This window comes from Bombina bombina, chromosome 2 (assembly GCF_027579735.1).
Source record: "Bombina bombina isolate aBomBom1 chromosome 2, aBomBom1.pri, whole genome shotgun sequence".
Lineage (NCBI taxonomy): Eukaryota > Metazoa > Chordata > Amphibia > Anura > Bombinatoridae > Bombina > Bombina bombina.
This window is the reverse complement of record NC_069500.1, coordinates 52,068,807-52,089,614: the sequence shown is the minus strand read 5'-3', so window position 1 is coordinate 52,089,614 and position 20,808 is coordinate 52,068,807. Positions and strand designations below refer to the sequence as shown.

At 37.1% G+C, this 20,808-nt stretch overlaps 1 protein-coding gene across 2 annotated transcripts in view; it reads right to left on the bottom strand.

Moving 5' to 3' along the window:
* Positions 1-13,726: 13,726 nt before the first annotated feature.
* PIK3C3 (phosphatidylinositol 3-kinase catalytic subunit type 3) overlaps positions 13,727-20,808 on the bottom strand; it is a 655,170-nt gene continuing 648,088 nt past the window's right edge. For both annotated transcript variants that reach the window (XM_053701053.1, XM_053701054.1), the window contains one exon: positions 13,727-14,423. In XM_053701053.1, coding sequence (XP_053557028.1) covers positions 14,409-14,423 — 15 coding nt within the window. In that variant the 3' untranslated portion in view covers positions 13,727-14,408. The remainder of the gene's footprint in view (positions 14,424-20,808) is intronic.

Genomic DNA, 20,808 nt, shown 5'->3' with positions numbered 1-20,808 from the left:
ATGACAGATACCTCAAACAATAGCAACAACCCATGAATCACACATTTTAAACTGTCTTCTGAAATTTTATTCAAGTGTTACACTACAGAATATTGAGTGATGTTAATTTGTAAAATGTGTTCAGTCTCACAAACAAAAATACTTGACTTTTTTCAAACAAAACACAAATTTTGATTTTGTGCAGTTATTTTTTGTTGTTTAGAATGAAAGCTTACAAACGCATCATGAGAAATGTGGGTTTTCCATTTATTTTCAAATGATTCTGGCAAATAATCAAGTCTATTAGTAAAATTCAGAATTAAATTAAAAAGAATAAAAACAACTTAATCCCCCCTGTATTTGTCTGTAAATGTTTTTCTTGTATTGTATTGTTTCTCAGTTGTTCTGTTACCTTTGAACCCATGGGCAGCGCTGCGGAATATGTTGGCGCTTTATAAATAAAGAATAATAATAATAATAAACTTTCTTAATAAATCCGTTTATTATAAAGATCATTGTTATAATAAATCTTTACATACATACATTAAACTATATTTGACCAAGAACAAAATAAACAAGAAAATGTAATAACAAAAATGTGTATAAATAAAAAGTAGGGACATCTACAAACTAAAGTAAAAAGAAGACATTTAAAATAACCTTTAATTCCAGTCTCTACAAACCATATTTTGACACAGGTTTTTACTTGACTCGCAATGCAATGTGAAGCTATTTCTGATTGTCAGGCTTATAAGCAAATAAAACAAATCTAAAAATCTATTTGTAGAGTTTGACAAGGTAAATAAAATGTAATCAATAACTCACTGGCCTATTCCCAATAAAAAAATGAAACAAATCTGACTCTTATCTAATCTTTTTTGTTGTTGAGAAATGCATATGGTTTAGTGGTTCTGCTCTACTGAATAATCTAAATCCTATTTCAAGAATATCTACATTTCATTTTCTAGATTTATTTGTCAGTCCAGAAAACCACCTCACTGTATTCCAACTAGCTAGGACATACATGCAATGCATTTCTTTCTTTTCATGTTCAGTGTAAAATGCAGTTATAAAGAAACAATGGGCTCCAAATTTTTGTCTTTAATGATTCAGATAGAAAGTTGCTTAAAATTGCTCCTCTAATTTACTCCTATTATTATTTTTTTCTTTGTTTTTTTTTGGTTCAGAACCTGGGTTACGCGTGCTTATTGGTAGCTAAATGTAGTCACCAATAAGCATACGCAATCCAGGGTGCTGAACCTAAAATGAATGAAATATAAATCTCAATAAAACAGAAAAATAAAGATAGCAAGAGAACGAAGAAAAATTGCTAATAGGAGTAAATTAGAAAGTTTCTTAAAATTGCATGCTCTTTCTGAATCATGAAAGGAAAATGTTTGGGTTTAGTGTCCCTTTAAATCTATGGGAACTAAACAAGTTAGGGAATATTGAACAGACTAAGAATTCACTAGTAAAGCGGCATTAAACTAAGCATGTATATGATAGATCAGACCTTAAAGGGATACTAACCCCTCATTTTTTCTTTCATGATTCAGATAGAGCATTTAATTTTAAGCAACTTTCTAATTTATTCCTATTATCAATTTTTCTTTGTTCTCATGTTATCTTGATTTGAAAAAGCAGTAATAAAAGGTTAGGAGCCGGCCCATTTTTTAGTTCAGCACCTTGGTAGAGCTGCTGATTGGTTTGCTACATTTAGCCACAAATCAGGAAGTGCTACCCATGTGGTGAACAAAAAATGATCCGGCTCTAAAGCTTACAGTACTGCTTTTTCAAATCAAGATAGCATGAGAACAAAAAAAAATTGATAATAGGAGTAAATTAGAAAGGTGCTTAAAATCTCATGCTCTATCTGAATCATGAAATAAAAAAATTGTGTTTAGTATCCCTTTAAACACATGAAAGATCATTTTTGCATGTTTATTTTGACTATGAAGCTAACAGGAAGTTAACAACTGGTCTGTAGATTTGAGGCTTACTAGATAATATGCACAATTGTAACAGTGGTATTGGTAGGTGTGGATTCAGCAGTTTCATTCACTGCTGAATGTGGAAGTCAGAGGATGCTTTTGGTATTCGGCTCTTTTAGGAGCCGAATATCCTTTTGTGCAAGTAAAACACATAAGATCTGTGCAAATCCACGGCTTTAATGTGTTTCACTTGCACAAGAGGATATTCAGCTCCGAAAAGAGCCTATTACAGAAAGCAGTTTCCAACTTCCACATTCTGCATTAAATGAAACTGATGCATAGATGGTTATAATGTCAACAAATGAAAAAACTAGTAGTTTTTTTTTCACTGCTGGCACAATAATTTAAAAATATATATCTCAATAAAACAGAAAAAAATAAACAAATAAAATAAGAATATATTTTAAAATGTCATTTTTATATCCCTGATTTCTAAAGGCAAATTAACATTAGCTAGGTAATGCAATAAACTAATTGCCTAGCTAGTTAGGGTTCTATATCACTTTAGATAGAACTATTTTTAAAATATGTCCAAAATAAAACACTTTAGCAACCATCTAGTTTTTATATGGAATAATGACTCAGGGCTACATTTTGTAATAAAAAGAAAAGATTCTTTCACACCGTTAATTGAGCTTGTGTTATGTTTAATGGTGCCTCTTCCTTCAAGTCTGTAATATTTTTTCTCATACCGCAGTGAACTTCCTTTGATCTACAATCACATAATTACAAACTTCTACAGGTGTTCTCCAGTATTGTTTTTTTTATCTCCTATCTATTTACGTTCTCTGCCCTGAACTTTGGGGCAGTTTACTAAAAGCCTGGCACGTACCATACATGACTAAGGAATGACTCACAGGTTGTTTAGATTTTTCAATTTAATTGGTTGCATTTCATATGTTTTGTCTAGGGTTGCCACCCTTCCCTTAAAATACAGAACACTTATAAGTTACACATGCTGCAGGGTGTGCTGGGAGGAATATAAATAGTGCTGTCCAGAAACACAATACATGTTCCTCCCTGCACACCCTGCAGCATGTGTAACTCATAAGTGTCCAGGAAAACATGGCTGAGGTGGCAACCCTAGTTTTGTCTCTTAACCCTTTCGTGACAGGGTTAAAGTGTCTACATCGGAACACCTGTTCCGATGTAGACAAATTGAAACTACGCGATCGTGCATACGATCGCAAGATTTCAATTATTGGATCGCATCTGGGGGGCGTCCCTACAACCCTAGGAAAGCCCTCCAGACCGCGATCAAGTCCTTGAAGCACAGAAGGCTTCAGGACAGCCGTTTGTTATGACGTTCTATTCCATCATAACGGCTTTAAAGCCCAGTGTAAATATGACGGAATAGAACGTCATAACGGCATTAAAAGGTTAAGTTGTAATTATACAGGAGTTGCTCATTATATGTACGAAAACTTTATTCAAACTTCCTGGGACTGGAAAATGTTTGGATTTTCGGAATAGTTTCGATTTTAGAACATTTGCATATTTGCTACTTTAAAATAGGACAGCTTGGTGAGGGGATGGAACCAAGTGTAAACAACAATATCTTATGGTATTTAGGCAATATTTACATGTCATAATACCGGTTATACATTTTGTAAACACAGTAACATCAGAAAGACAGTACTGTAATCAGAAATATAATAATAGTTGTTTTAAAGGGCCCTGATACCCAAAGCTTGAAGTATTTGAAAGTGATGCAGCATAGCTGTAAAAAGCTGACTAGAAAATATCCCCTGAGCATCTCTATGTAAAAAAGGAAGACATTTACACATTACTTAACCCCATTATATTAGAAACATTTAAGCTGTGGGACAAAATAATGGTCCACTTCCCATACTTTTCCTCAAGACCCTCCCCACTCACATTCCTGGTAATGAATGGTGAGTTAGACTTAGGCCCCAGTATAGAGATTCATGGCCATGCTACCCATTTATATGATTTCCAGGTGTGTTGGCTTATACAAAATGAACAAATTGAATTGCAAGAAGAACTGATTCAGCAAGGTTTTACATGCTTAACTAGTTGGTTTACATACAGGCGAGCCCATAACTTTATCACAACTCACTCTCAATCTAACAATATGACTAGGCCCCTAACTAACTATGAACAACTATGTATAAGAGACGCCCCAATCCGACATACGCTATCGCATATATATAAGATATTGATCACCCCATTTCCAGGAAACCCTATCCCATATTTAGAAAGATGGGAAAATGACATAGGGGTGATAATCTCACAACATATAGGTACTAAGATCATTCGAACAACACTAAAAACCTCCATCTCTACAGCCGCCTTGGAAATCAACCTGAAACTACTACATAGGTGGTACTACACTCCTCAAAAACTACATTGACTATTCCATAAAGCTAAAAATAAATGTTGGCGCTGCGGTCATGTAAATAGTGGTATGACTCACATGTGGTGGTGGTGTACGGCCATAAAAAAATTATGAAGATCTGTTATCTCCGAAATAGAAGATATATTGGAAACCCAATTCCCTCTATATCCCCTACTTTGGCTACTAAATAAACCTCCTAAAATAAGACATAAACCTTCCCTCAAATTATTTTTTATAATGTCTAATAGTATGAAGTCCCTGATAGCCAAAAACTGGAAAACGAAAGACCCACCTACAATGGATATGTGGGTACATAGGGTGTCCGACTCGATTAACTTTGAAGAACTCTTAAAAACAAGACAGAATAGACATATACTCAGACATACTGACAACATGGGAAACATACCTTAAAAATAGATAATCCAGAATGTGACCCAGGGCTCTTGAAGCTGGACAAGGGGGAAAAGTAAATTTATGCTTACCTGATAAATTAATTTCTTCTATGGTACGACGAGTCCACAGATTCATCCTTTACTTGTGGGATATTATCCTCCTGCTAACAGGAAGTGGCAAAGAGCACCACAGCAGAGCTGTCTATATAGCTTCTCCCTTAGCTCCACCCCCCAGTCATTCGACCGAAGGTACAGGAAGAAAAAGGAGAAACTACAAGGTGCAGAGGTGACTGAAGTTTAAATAAAAAAATATAATCTGTCTTAAAATGACAGGGCGGGCCGTGGACTCGTCGTACCATAGAAGAAATTAATTTATCAGGTAAGCATAAATTTACTTTTCTTCTATAAGGTACGACAAGCCCACAGATTCATCCTTTACTTGTGGGATACAATACCAAAACTACAGAACACGGATGAACGGGAGGGACAAGACAGATGGTTAAACAGAAGGCACCACTGCTTGAAAAACTTTTCTCCCAAAAATAGCCTCCGAAGAAGCAAAAGTATCAAATTTGGAAAATTTGGAAAAGGTATGAAGCGAAGACCAAGTCGCAGCCTTACAAATCTGTTCAACAGAAGCATCATTTTTAAAAGCCCATGTGTAAGCCACCGCTCTAGTAGAGTGAGCTGTAATCCTTGCAGGAGGCTGCCGTCCAGCAGTCTCGTATGCCAAACGGATGATGATTTTCAGCCAAAAGAAAGAGAGGTAGCCGTAGCTTTTTGACCTCTACATTTTCCAGAATAGTCAACAAACAAAGAAGACGTTTGACTGAAATCTTTGGTTGCTTGCAAGTAAAACTTCAAAGCACGAACCACGTCCAAGTTGTGCAACAGACGCTCCTTCTTAGAGGAAGAATTAGGACACAGAGAAGGAACAACAATTTCTTGATTGATATTCCTATTAGTAACAACCTTAGGAAGGAATCGAGGTTTGATACGCAAAACCACCTTATCAGCATGGAAAACAAGATAAGGCGAGTCGCATTGCAATGCAGATAATTCAGAAACTCTTCGAGCCGAAGAGATAGCAACTAAAAACAGAACTTTCCAAGATAGAAGCTTAATATCTATGGAATGCATAGATTCAAACGGAACCCCTTCAAGAACTTTAAGAACTAAATTCAAACTCCATGGTGGAGCAACAGGTTTAAACACAGGCTTGGTTCTAACTAAAGCCTGACAGAACGACTGAACGTCTGGAACATCTGCCAGATGCTTGTGCAGTAGAATTTATAAGGCAGATATCTGTCCCTTTAAGGAACTAGCTGATAGCCCCTTCTCCAATCCTTCTTGGAGAAAGGACAAAATCCTAGGAATCCTGGTCTTACTCCATGAGTAGCCTTTGGATTCGCGCCAATAAAGATATTTAAGCCATATCTTATGATAAATTTTCCTAGTGACAGGCTTTCGAGCCTGAATCAAGGTATCTATGACCGACTCAGAGAAACCCCACTTGGATAAAATCAAGCGTTCAATCTCCAAGCAGTCAGCCGCAGAGAAACTTGGATGCTGGCCACGCAAGTGCTATCAAAATCACAGAAGCTCTCTCCTGTTTGATTCTGGCAATCAAACGAGGAAGGAGAGGAAAAGGTGGAAACATATAAGCCAGGTTGAACGACTAGGGTACTGCTAGAGCATCTATCAGTACTGCCTGAGGATCCCTTGACCTGGACCAGTACCAAGGAAGTTTGGCGTTCTGACGAGACGCCATCAGATCCAATTCTGATGTGCCCCATTGCTGAATCAATTGTACAAACACCTCCGGATGGAGTTCCCACTCCCCCGGATGAAAAGTCTGACGACTTAGAAAATCTGCTTCCCAGTTCTCCACTCCTGGGATATGGATTGCTGATAGATGGCAAGAGTGAGTCTCTGCCCATCAAATTATTTTGGTAACCTCTATCATCGCTAGAGAACTCTTTGTTCCCCCCTGATGATTGATATATGCTACAGTCGTGATATTGTCCGACTGTAATCTTATGAATCTGGCCGAAGCCAGCTAAGGCCACGCCAGAAGCGCGTTGAATATCGCTCTCAGTTCTAGAATATTTCGGGAGGAAAGCCTCCTCCTGAGTCCACAAACCCTGTGCTTTCAGGGAATTCCAGACTGCACCCCAGCCCAATAGGCTGGCGTCCGTCGTCACTATGACCCATGCTGGCCTGCGGAAACACATTCCCTGGGACAGATGATCCTGTGACAACCACCAAAGAAGAGAGTCTCTGGTCTCTTGATCCAGATTTATCTGAGGAGATAAATCTGCATAATCCCCATTCCACTGTTTGAGCATGCATAGTTGCAGTGGTCTGAGATGCAAGCGAGCAAACTGAACTATGTCCATTGCCGCTACCATTAAACCGATTAACTCCATACACTGAGCCACTGACGGCCGAGGAATGGAATGAAGAGCTCGGCAGATGGTTAAAATCTTTGATTTCCTGACCTCCGTCAGAAAAATTTTCATGTCCACTGAATCTATCAGATTTCCCAGGAATGGAACTCTTGTGAGAGGGATAAGTGAACTCTTTTTTACGTTCACTTTCCACCCGTGAGATCTTAGAAAAGCCAACACAATGTCCGTGTGAGACTTGGCTAGTTGGTAAGTCTACGCCTGAATTAAGATATCGTCCAGATAAGGCACCACAGCTATGCCCTGCGGCCTTAGAACCGCCAGAAGGGACCCTAGCACCTTTGTGAAAATTCTGGGAGCTGTGGCCAACCCGAAGGGAAGAGCCACAAACTGGAAATGCTTGTCCAGAAAGGCGAACCTGAGGAACTGGTGATGATCTTTGTGGATAGGAATGTGTAGATACGCATCCTTTAAGTCCACGGTGGTCATATATTGACTCTCCTGGATCATTGGTAAAATAGTCTGAATGGTCTCCATCTTGAAGGATGGGACTCTGAGTAATTTGTTTAGGATCTTGAGATCTAAAATTGGTCTGAAGGTTCCCTCTTTTTTGGGAACCACAAACAGATTGGAGTAGAACCCCTGCCCCTGTTCTGTTTTCGGAACTTGGCAGATCACTCCCATGGTATATAGGTCTTCTACACAGCGTAAGAACGCCTCTCTTTTTTCTGGTTTACAGACAATTGAGAAAGATGGAATCTCCCCCTTGGAGGAGAACCTTTGAAATCTAGAAGATACCCCTGGGTTACCATTTCTAAAGCCCAGGAGTCCTGAACGTCTCTTGCCCAAGCCTGAGCAAAGAGAGAAAGTCTGCCCCCTACTAGATCCGGTCCCAGATCGGGGGCTACCCCTTCATGCTGTCTTGGTGGCAGCAGCGGGCTTCTTGGCCTGTTTACCCTTGTTCCAAGTCTGGTTAGGTCTCCAGACTGACTTGGATTGAGCAAAATTCCCCTCTTGCTTTGTAGCAGTGGAAGAGGTAGAGGGACCACCTTTGAAGTTTTGAAAGGAACGAAAATTATTTTGTTTGGTCCTCAACTTATTTGTCTTATCCTGAGGAAGGGCATGGCCTTTCCCTCTAGTGATGTCTGAAATTATCTCTTTCAGTTCAGGCCCGAATGGGGTCTTACCCTTGAAAGGGATGGCTAAAAGCTTAGATTTTGATGACACATCAGCAGATCAGGACTTAAGCCATAACGCTCTACGTGCTAAAATGGCAAAACCTGAATTCTTTGCCGCTAATTTAGCCAGTTGAAAAGTGGCATCAGTAATGAAAGAATTAGTTAGCTTGAGAGCGCTAATTCTATCCAGAATATCATCTAATGGGGTCTCAACCTGAAGAGCCTCATCCAGAGCCTCGAACCAAAAAGAAGCTGCAGTAGTTACAGGAACAATGCACGCTATAGGTTGGAGAAGAAAACCCTGATGAACAAATATTTTCTTTAGGAGACCCTCTAATTTTTTATCTATAGGATCTTTGAAAGCACAACTGTCCTCAATAGGTATAGTTGTACGCTTAGCCAAAGTAGAAATAGCTCCCTCCACCTTAGGGACCGTCTGCCACGAGTCCCGCATGGTGTCTGATATGGGAAACATTTTCTTAAAAGTAGGAGGGGGAGCGAACGGAATACCTGGCCTATCCCACTCCTTAGTAACAATGTCCGAAATCCTCTTAGGGACCAGAAAACCATCAGTGTAGGCAGGAACCTCTAGAAATCTGTCCATTTTACACAATTTCTCTGGAACTACAATAGGGTCACAATCATCCAGAGTCGCTAAAACCTCCCTGAGCAATAAGCGGAGGTGTTCTAGTTTAAATTTAAAAGCCGTCATATCTGAGTCTGTCTGAGGGAACATCCTTCCTGAATCAGAAATCTCTCCCTCAGCCAGCAAATCCCTCACCCCCAACTCAGAACATTGTGAGGGTACATCGGATATGGTTAATAAAGCGTAAGAGGGCTCAGCATTTGTTCTCACACCAGACCTACTGCGCTTCCCCTGCAACCCAGGCAGCTTAGATAAAACCTCTGTGAGGGTAGTATTCATAACTGCGGCCATATTTTGCAGGGTGAAAGAATTGGACGCACTAGAAGTAGTTGGCGTCACTTGTGCGGGCGTTAATGGTTGTGACACTTGGGGAGAATTAGATGGCATAACCTGATTCCCTTCTGACTGAGAATCATCCTGCGACATACTTTTAGTAGCTAAAATATGTTCTTTGCAATTTATTGACCTTTCAGTGCATGAGGGACACATTCTAAGTGGGGGTTCCACAATGGCTTCTAAACATATTGAACATTGACTTTCCTCAATGTCAGACATGTTGAACAGGCTAGTAATGACTACAAACAAGCATGAAAACACTTTATTTAGTGAAAAAAATAACAATCTTAAAAAAACGGTACTGCGCCTTTAAGAGAAAAAAAGCATACACGTTCTGCAAAACTGCCTTAAAATGCACCAAATTTTTGCAAGCAGACTCAATATGTGTAGTTAATTTTGCCCCACAAGGAAATTTAACATTTAACCCTTTAATTTGCAAACCGGATTGAAATTAGGCCTAAATCCGGAAAAAACACCCCCAGCACCTTGCCACAGCCCTGCTGTGGCGCCTACCTGCCCTTAGGGATAGTAAATATGGGGTTAAAGCTTCGATTTGGCCCAAAACATCCACAAGGGCCCTCAGGAGTTGGAGCTTGCTGCTTGCTGAGTGAAAATAACTGCGCATCTGAGACGCGAAAATAGACCCCGCCCATCTCACTCGATGTCTCTACAGCCTCAAAGAACGTACCAAAGCGGTTTTAAACTAGCCATGTGGGTTCTGAGACCCAAAAAATAAGCCAAGTGTACCCTCAATAAAGTTGCCCAAAAACGTTATTGCCCACAAGACGTTAACAGCACTCCCAGTTCATAAAACGTTTGCCCACAAACATTCAAAACTTAGTGTCAACCATTTTTGTAATTAGCCCCTTATGCAAGCTTAGTATAGCCCCTTCTAAGACTAGGAATACTGCTTACCCTTACCCTCATGGGGATACTGTCAGCCTTTCTGAAATACACAGTCTCTCCAGAAAAAATGACTGAACATACCTCACTGCTATATAGCATGAAAACGTTCCTCACACTGAAGTTTCCAGCACTCCTCAGTCTCTGTGGGTACAGCACTGGATCTTAGTTACAAATGCTAAGATCATCATCCTCCAGGCAGAAGTCTTCATCCATCTGCTGCCTGAGAGTAAATAGTACACACCGGTACCATTTAAAACAAAAAACTCTTGCTTGAAGAAATGAAAAACTAATATTTTATCACCTCTTTCACTTTACCCTTCCTAGTACTTAGAGTAGGCAAAGAGAATGACTGGGGGTGGAGCTAAGGGAGGAGCTATATGGACAGCTCTGCTGTGGTGCTCTTTGCCACTTCCTGTTAGCAGGAGGATAATATCCCACAACTAAAGGATGAATCCGTGGACTCGTCGTACCTTATAGAAGAAATGTATTGTAAATTTGGTTGCTATTTACATATATATATATATATATATATATATATATAAATATATACAGGTGAGAGACCACAGAGGAACTCTCAGCGTTGTGGGGGGTATGTATGGAGGTCCAGGGGAGGTATCACTCAAGTTGATGTTAGTTGTATCAGTCCAAAGTTAAGTTGATTTATAAAAATAAAATGAGCTCAAAAGTTTTTATTATACAATGTCCTTTCTATTTCTCTGTATTGAATATGGAGCTGCGTCTCCAACATCTGTAATCTTTCCATTTATAATTTACTAAATAAAGCTAATTAAAAAAAAAAAGGAAGATATTTACCTAAATTCCCATCCAATTGTAAAGGGACTTTAAGCAGCCAATCAGGATACTAGCCCCAGAACTTGCAAGGGAGCGTGCATCCGGCATGTGCAGGCACAGTCATGTTATTTCCCTATTCTGTTTGAAGGAAGTTTACTATGAAATCTCACATGATCAGAGCAAAGTATAGCATGACCTCAGCACTGCTGATGCAGATTGGCTATTTTTCCCCCCAACTTCCAGCTCGAGCACTTACTCTTGTAAGCTGAGGACATTTTGAGGAAAATTATCTTCCCTTTTTACATAGAGATGTTCAGGTGATATTTCCTTGTCATCTTCTTACAGTTATGCTGCAACACTTTTAAGTGATTTAGCATATGGGTATTATGACCCTTTAAATAAATTAGACTAACATTTATATTTTAGAACACAAAAACCAAACCAAAGATGCTGAGTAAATTTTACCTAACTGGTGAGGAAAAATGGTAATTTAAAATAATTTTATTAAAAAAAAAAAAAAAAAAAGATCTGGATTTTATAAAAATTCTGGATTTTGGAATTACAGATCTGGGGATTTGTATTATGGTTTCTGTTTAAAGTGGTGGTAAAGTAAATTAAAATATTTTAGAGAACATTTCAAAATGCTTTATTATTAATAAAAACAAAGTGATTAATGTTGTGATTTCAATGCCCTACTGTTGCCCTGCCTGGAGATAATTTTTTCATTAGCTTGACAGGCAGGCAGCCCTATGTTCAAAGCATTGTCATAATAGCGTTATATTGTAAAGGTATGTGCATAGTAATCAAATATGCAGGTGAAATGTTCTAAAGGGATTTAATCTTTGTTACAAGGTGGTCTCACAAAGAGGTGTTTTAGTATACTTCACTGTGGGATGCGAGGGCTCTCTACCAATGCTTTAATGTATATGATAAAGCAACGGCTTTAATGTATATGATCCCATTAGACAGTGTGGAATGACAATAACAATTTACATGAACTGAAACTATTTCATTTTAATACAATAGTTAAACATGTAGGTGAATAATAAACCTATATGAGCTTGGGGATTGTGGGTATACTGTTCATTTGTATATAGTGTGCTATACATATGTATTATAGTGTAAAATCATTTATTATGTATTTTAACTGTTTGTTATTAAAATTGTGTATTGAATTGTGAAAAAAAAAATTTAAACATGTTTTGAACATATGCACACTCCACACTTCTGCTGATTCACTGGTGATGTGGTCTGAATGGTCAAAGGCAGTGAGCTCCTATGGAAAGCACTTCGCCAATCGCCTGTGCAGCGAGGGTAAGTCTACTTGTTTAGAATGTTTCACCCAGAGCTTTACGAGAGAGATATGTCTCTGCAATCACAGTGATCTTATAATCTAATATGTCTTTGTATGTCATATGTCTTTGTATTTCAGAGCAGTCTTATAGCTTCCATTGTCGGATTAAAAAGCAAATTTTTTATTGATAATAAAGTGTTTTGAAATCTTGTGGTAATAAAGATCTGCTGCATTGTCAATATACTGATTTATCTCACTTTACCATCACTTAAAAAGACATAAAACACCTTGTAATTACAAATCCTTTTTTATAGTCTTGCATTAACCCCTTCACGATGTTCCATGCCATGCTGACTTCCTTCCGATCTAAGCACTTGACACCCGTCATGAAGGGTTAAATTAACATGCCAGTGGAGTGTGAAAACTTTCAGAATTTAACATCTTGTTTGCCACACTAGCCAAAGCTACCAATCACCAAAGTTTTCAGTGGCCAAAGTTACTAGTCATTTGCCTTATTTAATGAAACAGACGTGTGCACATATATCTAGTCACTGTTGCTTTGTTAACAAAACTTGCATTGATTTGCTTAATGTTATCTTAGCAACTCAGCCAAGGTGAAATAGGGAAATATGCATGTTACAGTGTTAGGCTTGTGAACTCCCAACACGTTACAACTGGGGGGGGGGGGGAACAATAATTGTACAGATTTGTGTAAAGAAAAAGGGGGGGGGGAGAATAAGTTTTTTTTTTACTACACAAAAACATTTCATTTTATAATCACAAGCTGTTTCTGGTCTCATTATTATAATAGTTGTATTTTTTTAACATTACAATTAAGCTGCTAAATAAACCAAGTGTTTAATATGATTATATATGCAGTATATTAACTAGACATAGTTATACTGAGGGTACTTCATATTTTGTTTGTAGAAAGTCATGTTAAAGGGCCAATAAACCTAAAATCTTTCTTTCATGATTCAGATAGAGAATATACATTTAAACATTACAATTTCATTCTATTATTTATTTTGCTTCCTTTTTTAGATATCCTTAGTTGAAGAAAGAGCAATGCACATGGTGAGCCAATCACACGAGGCTTCTATGTGCAGCAACCAATCAGCAGTTACTGAGCATATCTAGATATGCTTTTCAGCAAAGAATATCAAGAGAATAAAACAAATTAGATAATATAAGTAAATTAGAAAGATGTTTAAAATTGTATTCTCTTTCTAAATCATGAAAGAAAAAATGTGGGTGTCATGTCCCTTTAATAAAATATGAATCATCTGGTTGTGTTTTACAAAAAACATCTGGAAATAAATGAATTTATCTAATCCACCATTCTGAGCAGCACATTATATATTGCTTAAACTTGTTATATAAAAATTTTATCCATAAATTTGATAATTAGAAAACAATTGACAATCCAGGATTCCAGGCAGATATGAATTGATAAAACTGATATAATTGGGATATTTACAATAAGGTTTCTTTGTTTAGTAAAACTCAACGTGATAAAGATTGTGTCTCAGAACTGGAATAAACAATACTGGAAATGCTTTAAACAATCCGTCAAGCAGTCTGTAGGTTTATTACTGAAGCCTGTAAATATTTAATGGCACACATTAACCGATAAGTGATTTTTCTGGGTCATATCATAAATTATATTTCAGATATTGTCATCTCAGAACGCCTGCATTGCAATTTGTTCTTAGCAGACCATTTTAAACTGAACTGGGAACCATAGTTGGAGCCTGTTAACAATTTAATAAGACTCGAGTCTTGCAGCTCTGCTCAAACTTAGACTTTTTATCATTATTCATTCAACTATAATTTGTTCTTCGACATAAACAAAGATAAATTATAACCATAAAACAATTCCAGTATTTCCTCACTATTTCTGCCACTTGCACCAATTTACATAAACAATGGCAGCAGAAACACAAAATAAAGATGTATGCTTACATGATAAATAGTTTTGAACATTTTGTGAACGCACAAATGACATTATTTTGTAGTTGCTGAATGCATTTAAGAATAGTTTGCTTCGTTCCAAGAAAGTACTGCAGTCCTGGTACATTTTTGTATATTTCTTCTAATCACGTGGATAGTGATCACGGGATCAATCTATCGTCTCCAGTACTGTAAAAAGACAGAAAATAATAATCGAGTAAATGACATGAAGGCGTTTTTAGCTACGTCAACTTTTACTGAAATAAATATAACCTTCAGGGAAACGCATAGATCTTTTTTTCCACTTGGGAAAATAATTTGATGATAAATAAGTACTTAGCTCTTTGAGTTTGCCTTTACCTGCATTTGCAAATATATATTTATGTTTGTTTTCTATTTTTATGGAATTTTCTCTTATATAACAAACTTATATTGTACATATAAATATATTCCAAAAATACATCATCTACATTCTAATAATATGCTGAAGATTAGGTAAAGGAAGACACCTGTAAAGGAATTTTATTTAAAAATGTGCCTTAAATTTAGAGGAATTACCAGAACCTGACATTTGTCCTGAAACAAACAAAAACATCTACAGAACACAAAGTTAAAGGGACATGTAAACCCAACATTTTGTTTCCTGATTCAGATAACAAAAGATCAAAGCAAATTAGATAAGAGAAGCAATTTGGAAAGTTGTATAAAATTGCATGCCCTATCTGAATCATGAAAGTTTCATTTGGACTGATGCTTTAAAGGGAGCCGCAATTTGAAAACTGCTGCTAGCCCAATCAGCAGCCCTGGCTCCATGACCCAGCTGTCTTGTTGGCTGTTGAGGTTAAAGGGACAGTCTACACCAGAATTGTTATTGTTTTAAAAGATAGATAAACCCTTCATTACCCATTCCCCAGTTTTGCATAACCAACACGGTTATATTAATACACTTTTTACCTCTGTGATTACTTTGTATATAAGCCTCTGCAGACTGCCCCCTTATTTCAGTTCCTTTGACAGACTTGCATTTTAGCCAATCATTGCTGACACATAGGTAACTCCACGTGCGTGAGCACAATGTTATCTATATGACAAACATGAACTAATGCCCTCTAGTGGTGAAAAACTCTCAAAATGCATTCAGATAAGAGGCAGCCTTCAAGGTCTAAGAAATTAGCATATGAGCCTATGTAGGTTTAGCTTTCTACTAAGAATACCAATTGAACAAAGCAAAACTGGTAATAAAAGTAATATTGGAAAGTTGTTTAAAATTACATGCCCTATCTGGATAATGAAAGTTTATATTTGAATAGACTGTCCCTTTAATAACAGAAGAAGACTGGTGTTCTTATCTTTTATTAAAAATGGTAAGTCTGTGCACGTAGGGTTTATTACAGTGCAGTATGCAGTTTAAAGCGCTAGTGGTTGGGGTCACTGTTAGCGTTTATAGCAGTGTGGAGGGAGCATTCAGACTTGCGTTAATTCTTAGAAGTAACTTACAGGGCATTTAAAAAATTACATCATCTTAATTTCTAGAAACACATATCATAAAATGTTCTAATTTAGCATAAAACTTAAAAGGATTAAAATTTATTGTGATTTCTTCTAGCTTACGTATTTTGAAAGTCTTAACTTTATGTCCAGAATACCATTTAAATATTCGGTTGTAGTAAAGAAGTAAATGTCTGTTGCTTTATTGCATAAAGTAATCGTTATTGCAAACTTTTGTCAATATCTCTATTGTGAGGTGAGACCTTTGTCTCTTTCAAAATAATAAGATATCAACGTGTCTGGCAAATAAAGATACAAAACCAAATCCCTCTCAAAAGGTCATCGTTACTAAAATCTTCACTGTATTTATCTGGATGCCCAGGCACACAATATATCAGATTAAAGCAAACCTCAAAAGGAGTCTACATTCAAAACACAAAAGTCACAATAGACTGGTGATGGTATTCAACTCTTTTTAGTTAACGTGACATTAAATTACCCCAAAATGTTCAATTATGCACAGACACACAAAAAAATGTGTATTTGTTCCTCTGCAATAGAGAGTTGTATAGAGGGAGATGAAACTCAGGATTTTAATTTCATGATTCTGCATGCGATTTTAAATAAGTTTACAATTTACAATGTATTTCTATTATCAAATTTGATTCATTTCCCTGATATCCTTTGTTGATGGAGCAACAATGCACTACTGGGAGTTAGCTGAACAAGCTTTTGTGTGTACCACCAATCAGAATAATACTTTGCTTCTCCTGAGCGTACGTAAGTATGCTTTTCAACTAAATATACCAAGAGAATGAAGCAAAGTAAATAATAAAATGAAATTGGAAAGTTGTTTTAAATTAAATTATCTGTCTGAATAATGAAATATTTTTTTTGTTTCTTATCCCTTTAAATGATCTGTGCAGGAGCTCATTTATATTGGTCCTTAAAGGGCCAGTAAACCTAAAAAATAATGTTATATAATTCTGCACATAGTGCAGAATTATATAACATTATATTAGCAGCAGCTTTATACAAGCTAATATTCCCTGTGAATTTTTATAAAAAAAAGACAGTTTTTCAGACCCGCTATCTGTGCTCTTCTGAGCGGGTCTGTTTTTATCACAGAGCGCATCTGTCCAGCCGTCTAGTCACAGCCCGGTCGCGCCATTATACTCAGTGCAGCTCGCTCCTGCTCTGTCTGACAGCAGGAGTGAGCTGCACCGAGTATAATGGCGCGGTTATTATTATTATTATTCTTTATTTATAAAGCGCCAACAGATTCCGCAGCACTGTTCATAGGTAACAAAGATCAAAGGACAGTACAATATGAGACACCAGACAAAATTTAACAAACAAATACAGGAGGAATTGGGAGCCCTGTTCCCGTGGGAACTTACAATCTAAATGGGTAGGAGGGTGAGAAACAGGAGGAGGGGACTGCAAAGGTGGGAATGATGTTAGTGTGAAGTTAGATGAGGGCAACTATTAGGCAAGTGGAATTCATTAGCTACTGATTTGGTTATAAGCTTCCCTGAACAAGAAGGTCTTTAGGGAGCGTTTAAAGGAGGAGAGGTTGGGGGAAAGTCTGACAGCACGAGGAAGTGCGTTCCAGAGGGTTGGTGCTGCACGAGAGAAGTCCTGTAGTCTAGCATGAGAGGAGGTGATGGTAGAAGAGGCAAGGAGTAGATCGTTGTTGGATCTTAGGGGACGGGCTGGAGTATATTTGTTGATGAGTGAGGACAGGTATGGGCCGGTCTTTTTTTATAACAATTCACAGGGAATATTAGGTTGAAAAAGCTGCTGCTAATATAATGTTATATAATTCTGCACTATCATAAAAATTAAAAAAGGAAAAATTAGACAGGAAACATATATGCCCCCACACTGATACAGATTAGTTTACAAACTATACATTTTTAATACAGCAAGTAGGTTCTTCTCCAGCAATGATTTTTCTGATTGCCTTTTTTTATAGGAGCACTATATCCTATAATACAGTCTCACACATATGGGCAGCATGAGATTTACAGTAGATTCTTTGCCTGTGTTCCAGGAATACCCTAGCAGCTTAATTAGAGCAGAGGAGGATGGGAAACAATCTAAAACAGTCAATATACGGTAGATGCTGAAGATAATATTTGGAACTTGTCGGATGATACATGATTCTTATTTCGGGTTAGCAACTTTTGACCTAAGGTCTTTTGAGCCGTGAGTTTTGGACAGAGATAGATAACGTAATGTACCCACAAGTAGAAACTGTAGGAAAATCTCCCGCGTTGCCTACTTACAAAGCAATCCCTCCTGCACACAAGCGATAACAAAATCTGTATTCAAAGATGACAGTGCATTCACTTAACCATGAGAGCCTGGAATTTTAAATAAGTAGCTTTTAAATGACCTGCCAACTCCTGCTAAACAGACAGAAAACAAGCACTTGTTAAAATACCACCCACAACACAGTGTTTGTAGCATTAGATAAATAAATACACAGGGCTTCTATATTAAACATACTGATGCACAGTAATTAAATACACATTTTTAGTTTTTGTTACACAGCATTAAATGGGGCATTGGGGTGATACAATAAATGTGAGGCATCAGTTTAAATTCCCAATGAGAACTGCATTACAGGGAGTCATTTAAAAAGTGTATGTTTATTTTATTCATATTTTTACTTAAATGAACCTTATATTCTGCAGTATGTAGCTGCTCCTTACTCACATTGTGTTTAGTTAAATAAGATTCGGTGAGCTGGTTGACTTGGGGGAGTGCTTTCAAGTTACATAACGGTCTATAAAGTCAATTTAATATAATAACTTAATAATATCGAAAGCAGTGTTTCCCAATTCCAGTCCTCAGGACCCTAAAATGTACCTTATCATTGTATATTACCATCTTAAAATGTTTAAACTGTATATATATATATAAAACCTCTGCAATATACATTCATTATTTATTTAGTCCCCTTTTCCTGTAATTCCATTCTGAAATTGTGAGATTTTCAGTTCCTGTTAGAAATGTAAGTGCAGAATACTGTTATATACCACACAGCTATTGGCTGAACACTCTAGAGACCTATTTATAACTGTCTCTAATTGCCCACAGCAGAGAAAGGTAACCTAAGTTACAACATGGCAGCTCCCATTGTTTTATAGACTTTTAAACTTTACACTTTTTGTCAATATTTAAACAGCTAATGAAACTTTAAAAAAAAAATCTATATGTTATTCCCAGACAAATCTTTTCTTTGAATGCATCATTCTATTTAGCATTTATTTAGTGTTTAATATCCCTTTAACAGGCCAGATATTCCTAATATCTTAACTAGAGCACAGGTGAAATAATCAACTGAAGGGTGAGAGCAGGTTAGTAACCATGGTTACTGATCAGCTGATTATGTCACCTCTGCTCTAGTTAAAGGGCCAGTAAACCCACAAAATAATGTTATATAACATAGTGCAGAATTATATAACATCAGCTTAGCGCAAACTTTGTACCTTAAAAGATTAAAGTGAAAAAAATGGTACGAAATTTACTTTCACAGTACGCCGCTCCTGGCTCTACTGAGCGGGTCTGTTTGTTTCCCCTAAGCGCATCGGGCACGCTGTCTATTCACAGCCAGCCCGATCGCTCCATTAAACTCAATGTAACTCGCTCCTGCTACCAGACCAGAGCGGGAGCAAGTTACATTGAGTTTAATGGCACGATCGGGCTGGCTGTGAATAGACAGCGTGCCCGATGTGCTTAGGGGAAACAAACAGACCCGCTCAGTAGAGCCAGGAGCGGCGTACTGTGAAAGTAAATTTTGTAGCATTTTTTCACTTTAATCTTTTAAGGTACAAAGTTTGCGCTAAGCAGAATTATATGACATTATTTTGTGGGTTTACTGGCCCTTTAAGAAATAATGAATATCTGGCATGTGTAAGGGTCCTGCGGACTGTGTTTTGGATACATTGATCTAAAATGTTAGAGCCTTTTATTAATGCACTGTTGCTGGCATATTACTATGTGTTTAACCCCTGCAAAAAAGTTAAACACAAACTTAAAGTCAGCTTGAGAGCAGCAATGCACTACTAAGAGCTAGCTAAACACATTTGGTGAGCCAATGACAAGAGGCATATTTGTGTAGTTACCAATTAACACCTAACTACCAGTAATGTTTCTAAGACTACCTATGTATGCTTATTTACATAGGAAATTCTCACATTTCACAAAGTTGTTCCACTGCAGATAAACGTTCCACAATAAAAGAAGATTTGCATTTAATATCCTAACACAAACGTCTTACAAAACAAAGTGAGTGCAAATAGAATGAATGGTTTTGCCTTAAAGGGACAGTCTAGTCAAAATGAACCTTTCATGATTTAGATAGAGCATGTAATGTTAAACAACGTTCCAATTTACTTTTATCGTCAAATTTGCTTTGTTCTCTTGGTATTCTTAGATCAAAGCTTAACCTAGGTAGGCTCATATGCTAATTTCTAAGCCCTTGAAGGCCGCCTCTTATCCAAAAGCATTTGACAGTTGTCAACTGCTAGAGGGAGTTAGAACTGAGATAATGGGGCAGTCTGCAGAGGCTTAGATACAAGGTAATCACAGAGGTAAAAAGTACATTAATATAACTGTGTTGGTTATGCAAAACTGGGGAATAGGTAATAAAGGGATTATCTATCTTTTTAAACAATAAGAATTCTGGAGTATATTGTCCCTTTAATTACTGCTATCTGGAGATGAAAGTCAATTAATTTGATAGGAATAACAATATTAATATTAATGTTTATAAAATGAATAGAACTATTATTGTTATTATTATTAATACAAATAATAACAATGAACAGAATAAAAATGTGCTGATTGTATATTGAAGAGAGTTTGCAAAAGCAGAAGGTATAATAGCAAAATGTTTCTAGACATAAGACAGAAGCACTGAAAATGTGAGATGAGCAGAAGATCTCAGAACCAAGAAAGGAAAAGGAGAATTCATTAATATAAAACTACAGCCAAAGAGAAGAAATGAAAAAGTCAGACTTGACTTGAGAACTGATGACTGTTACAGTGATTAATGACTCAGAAACACTTTACA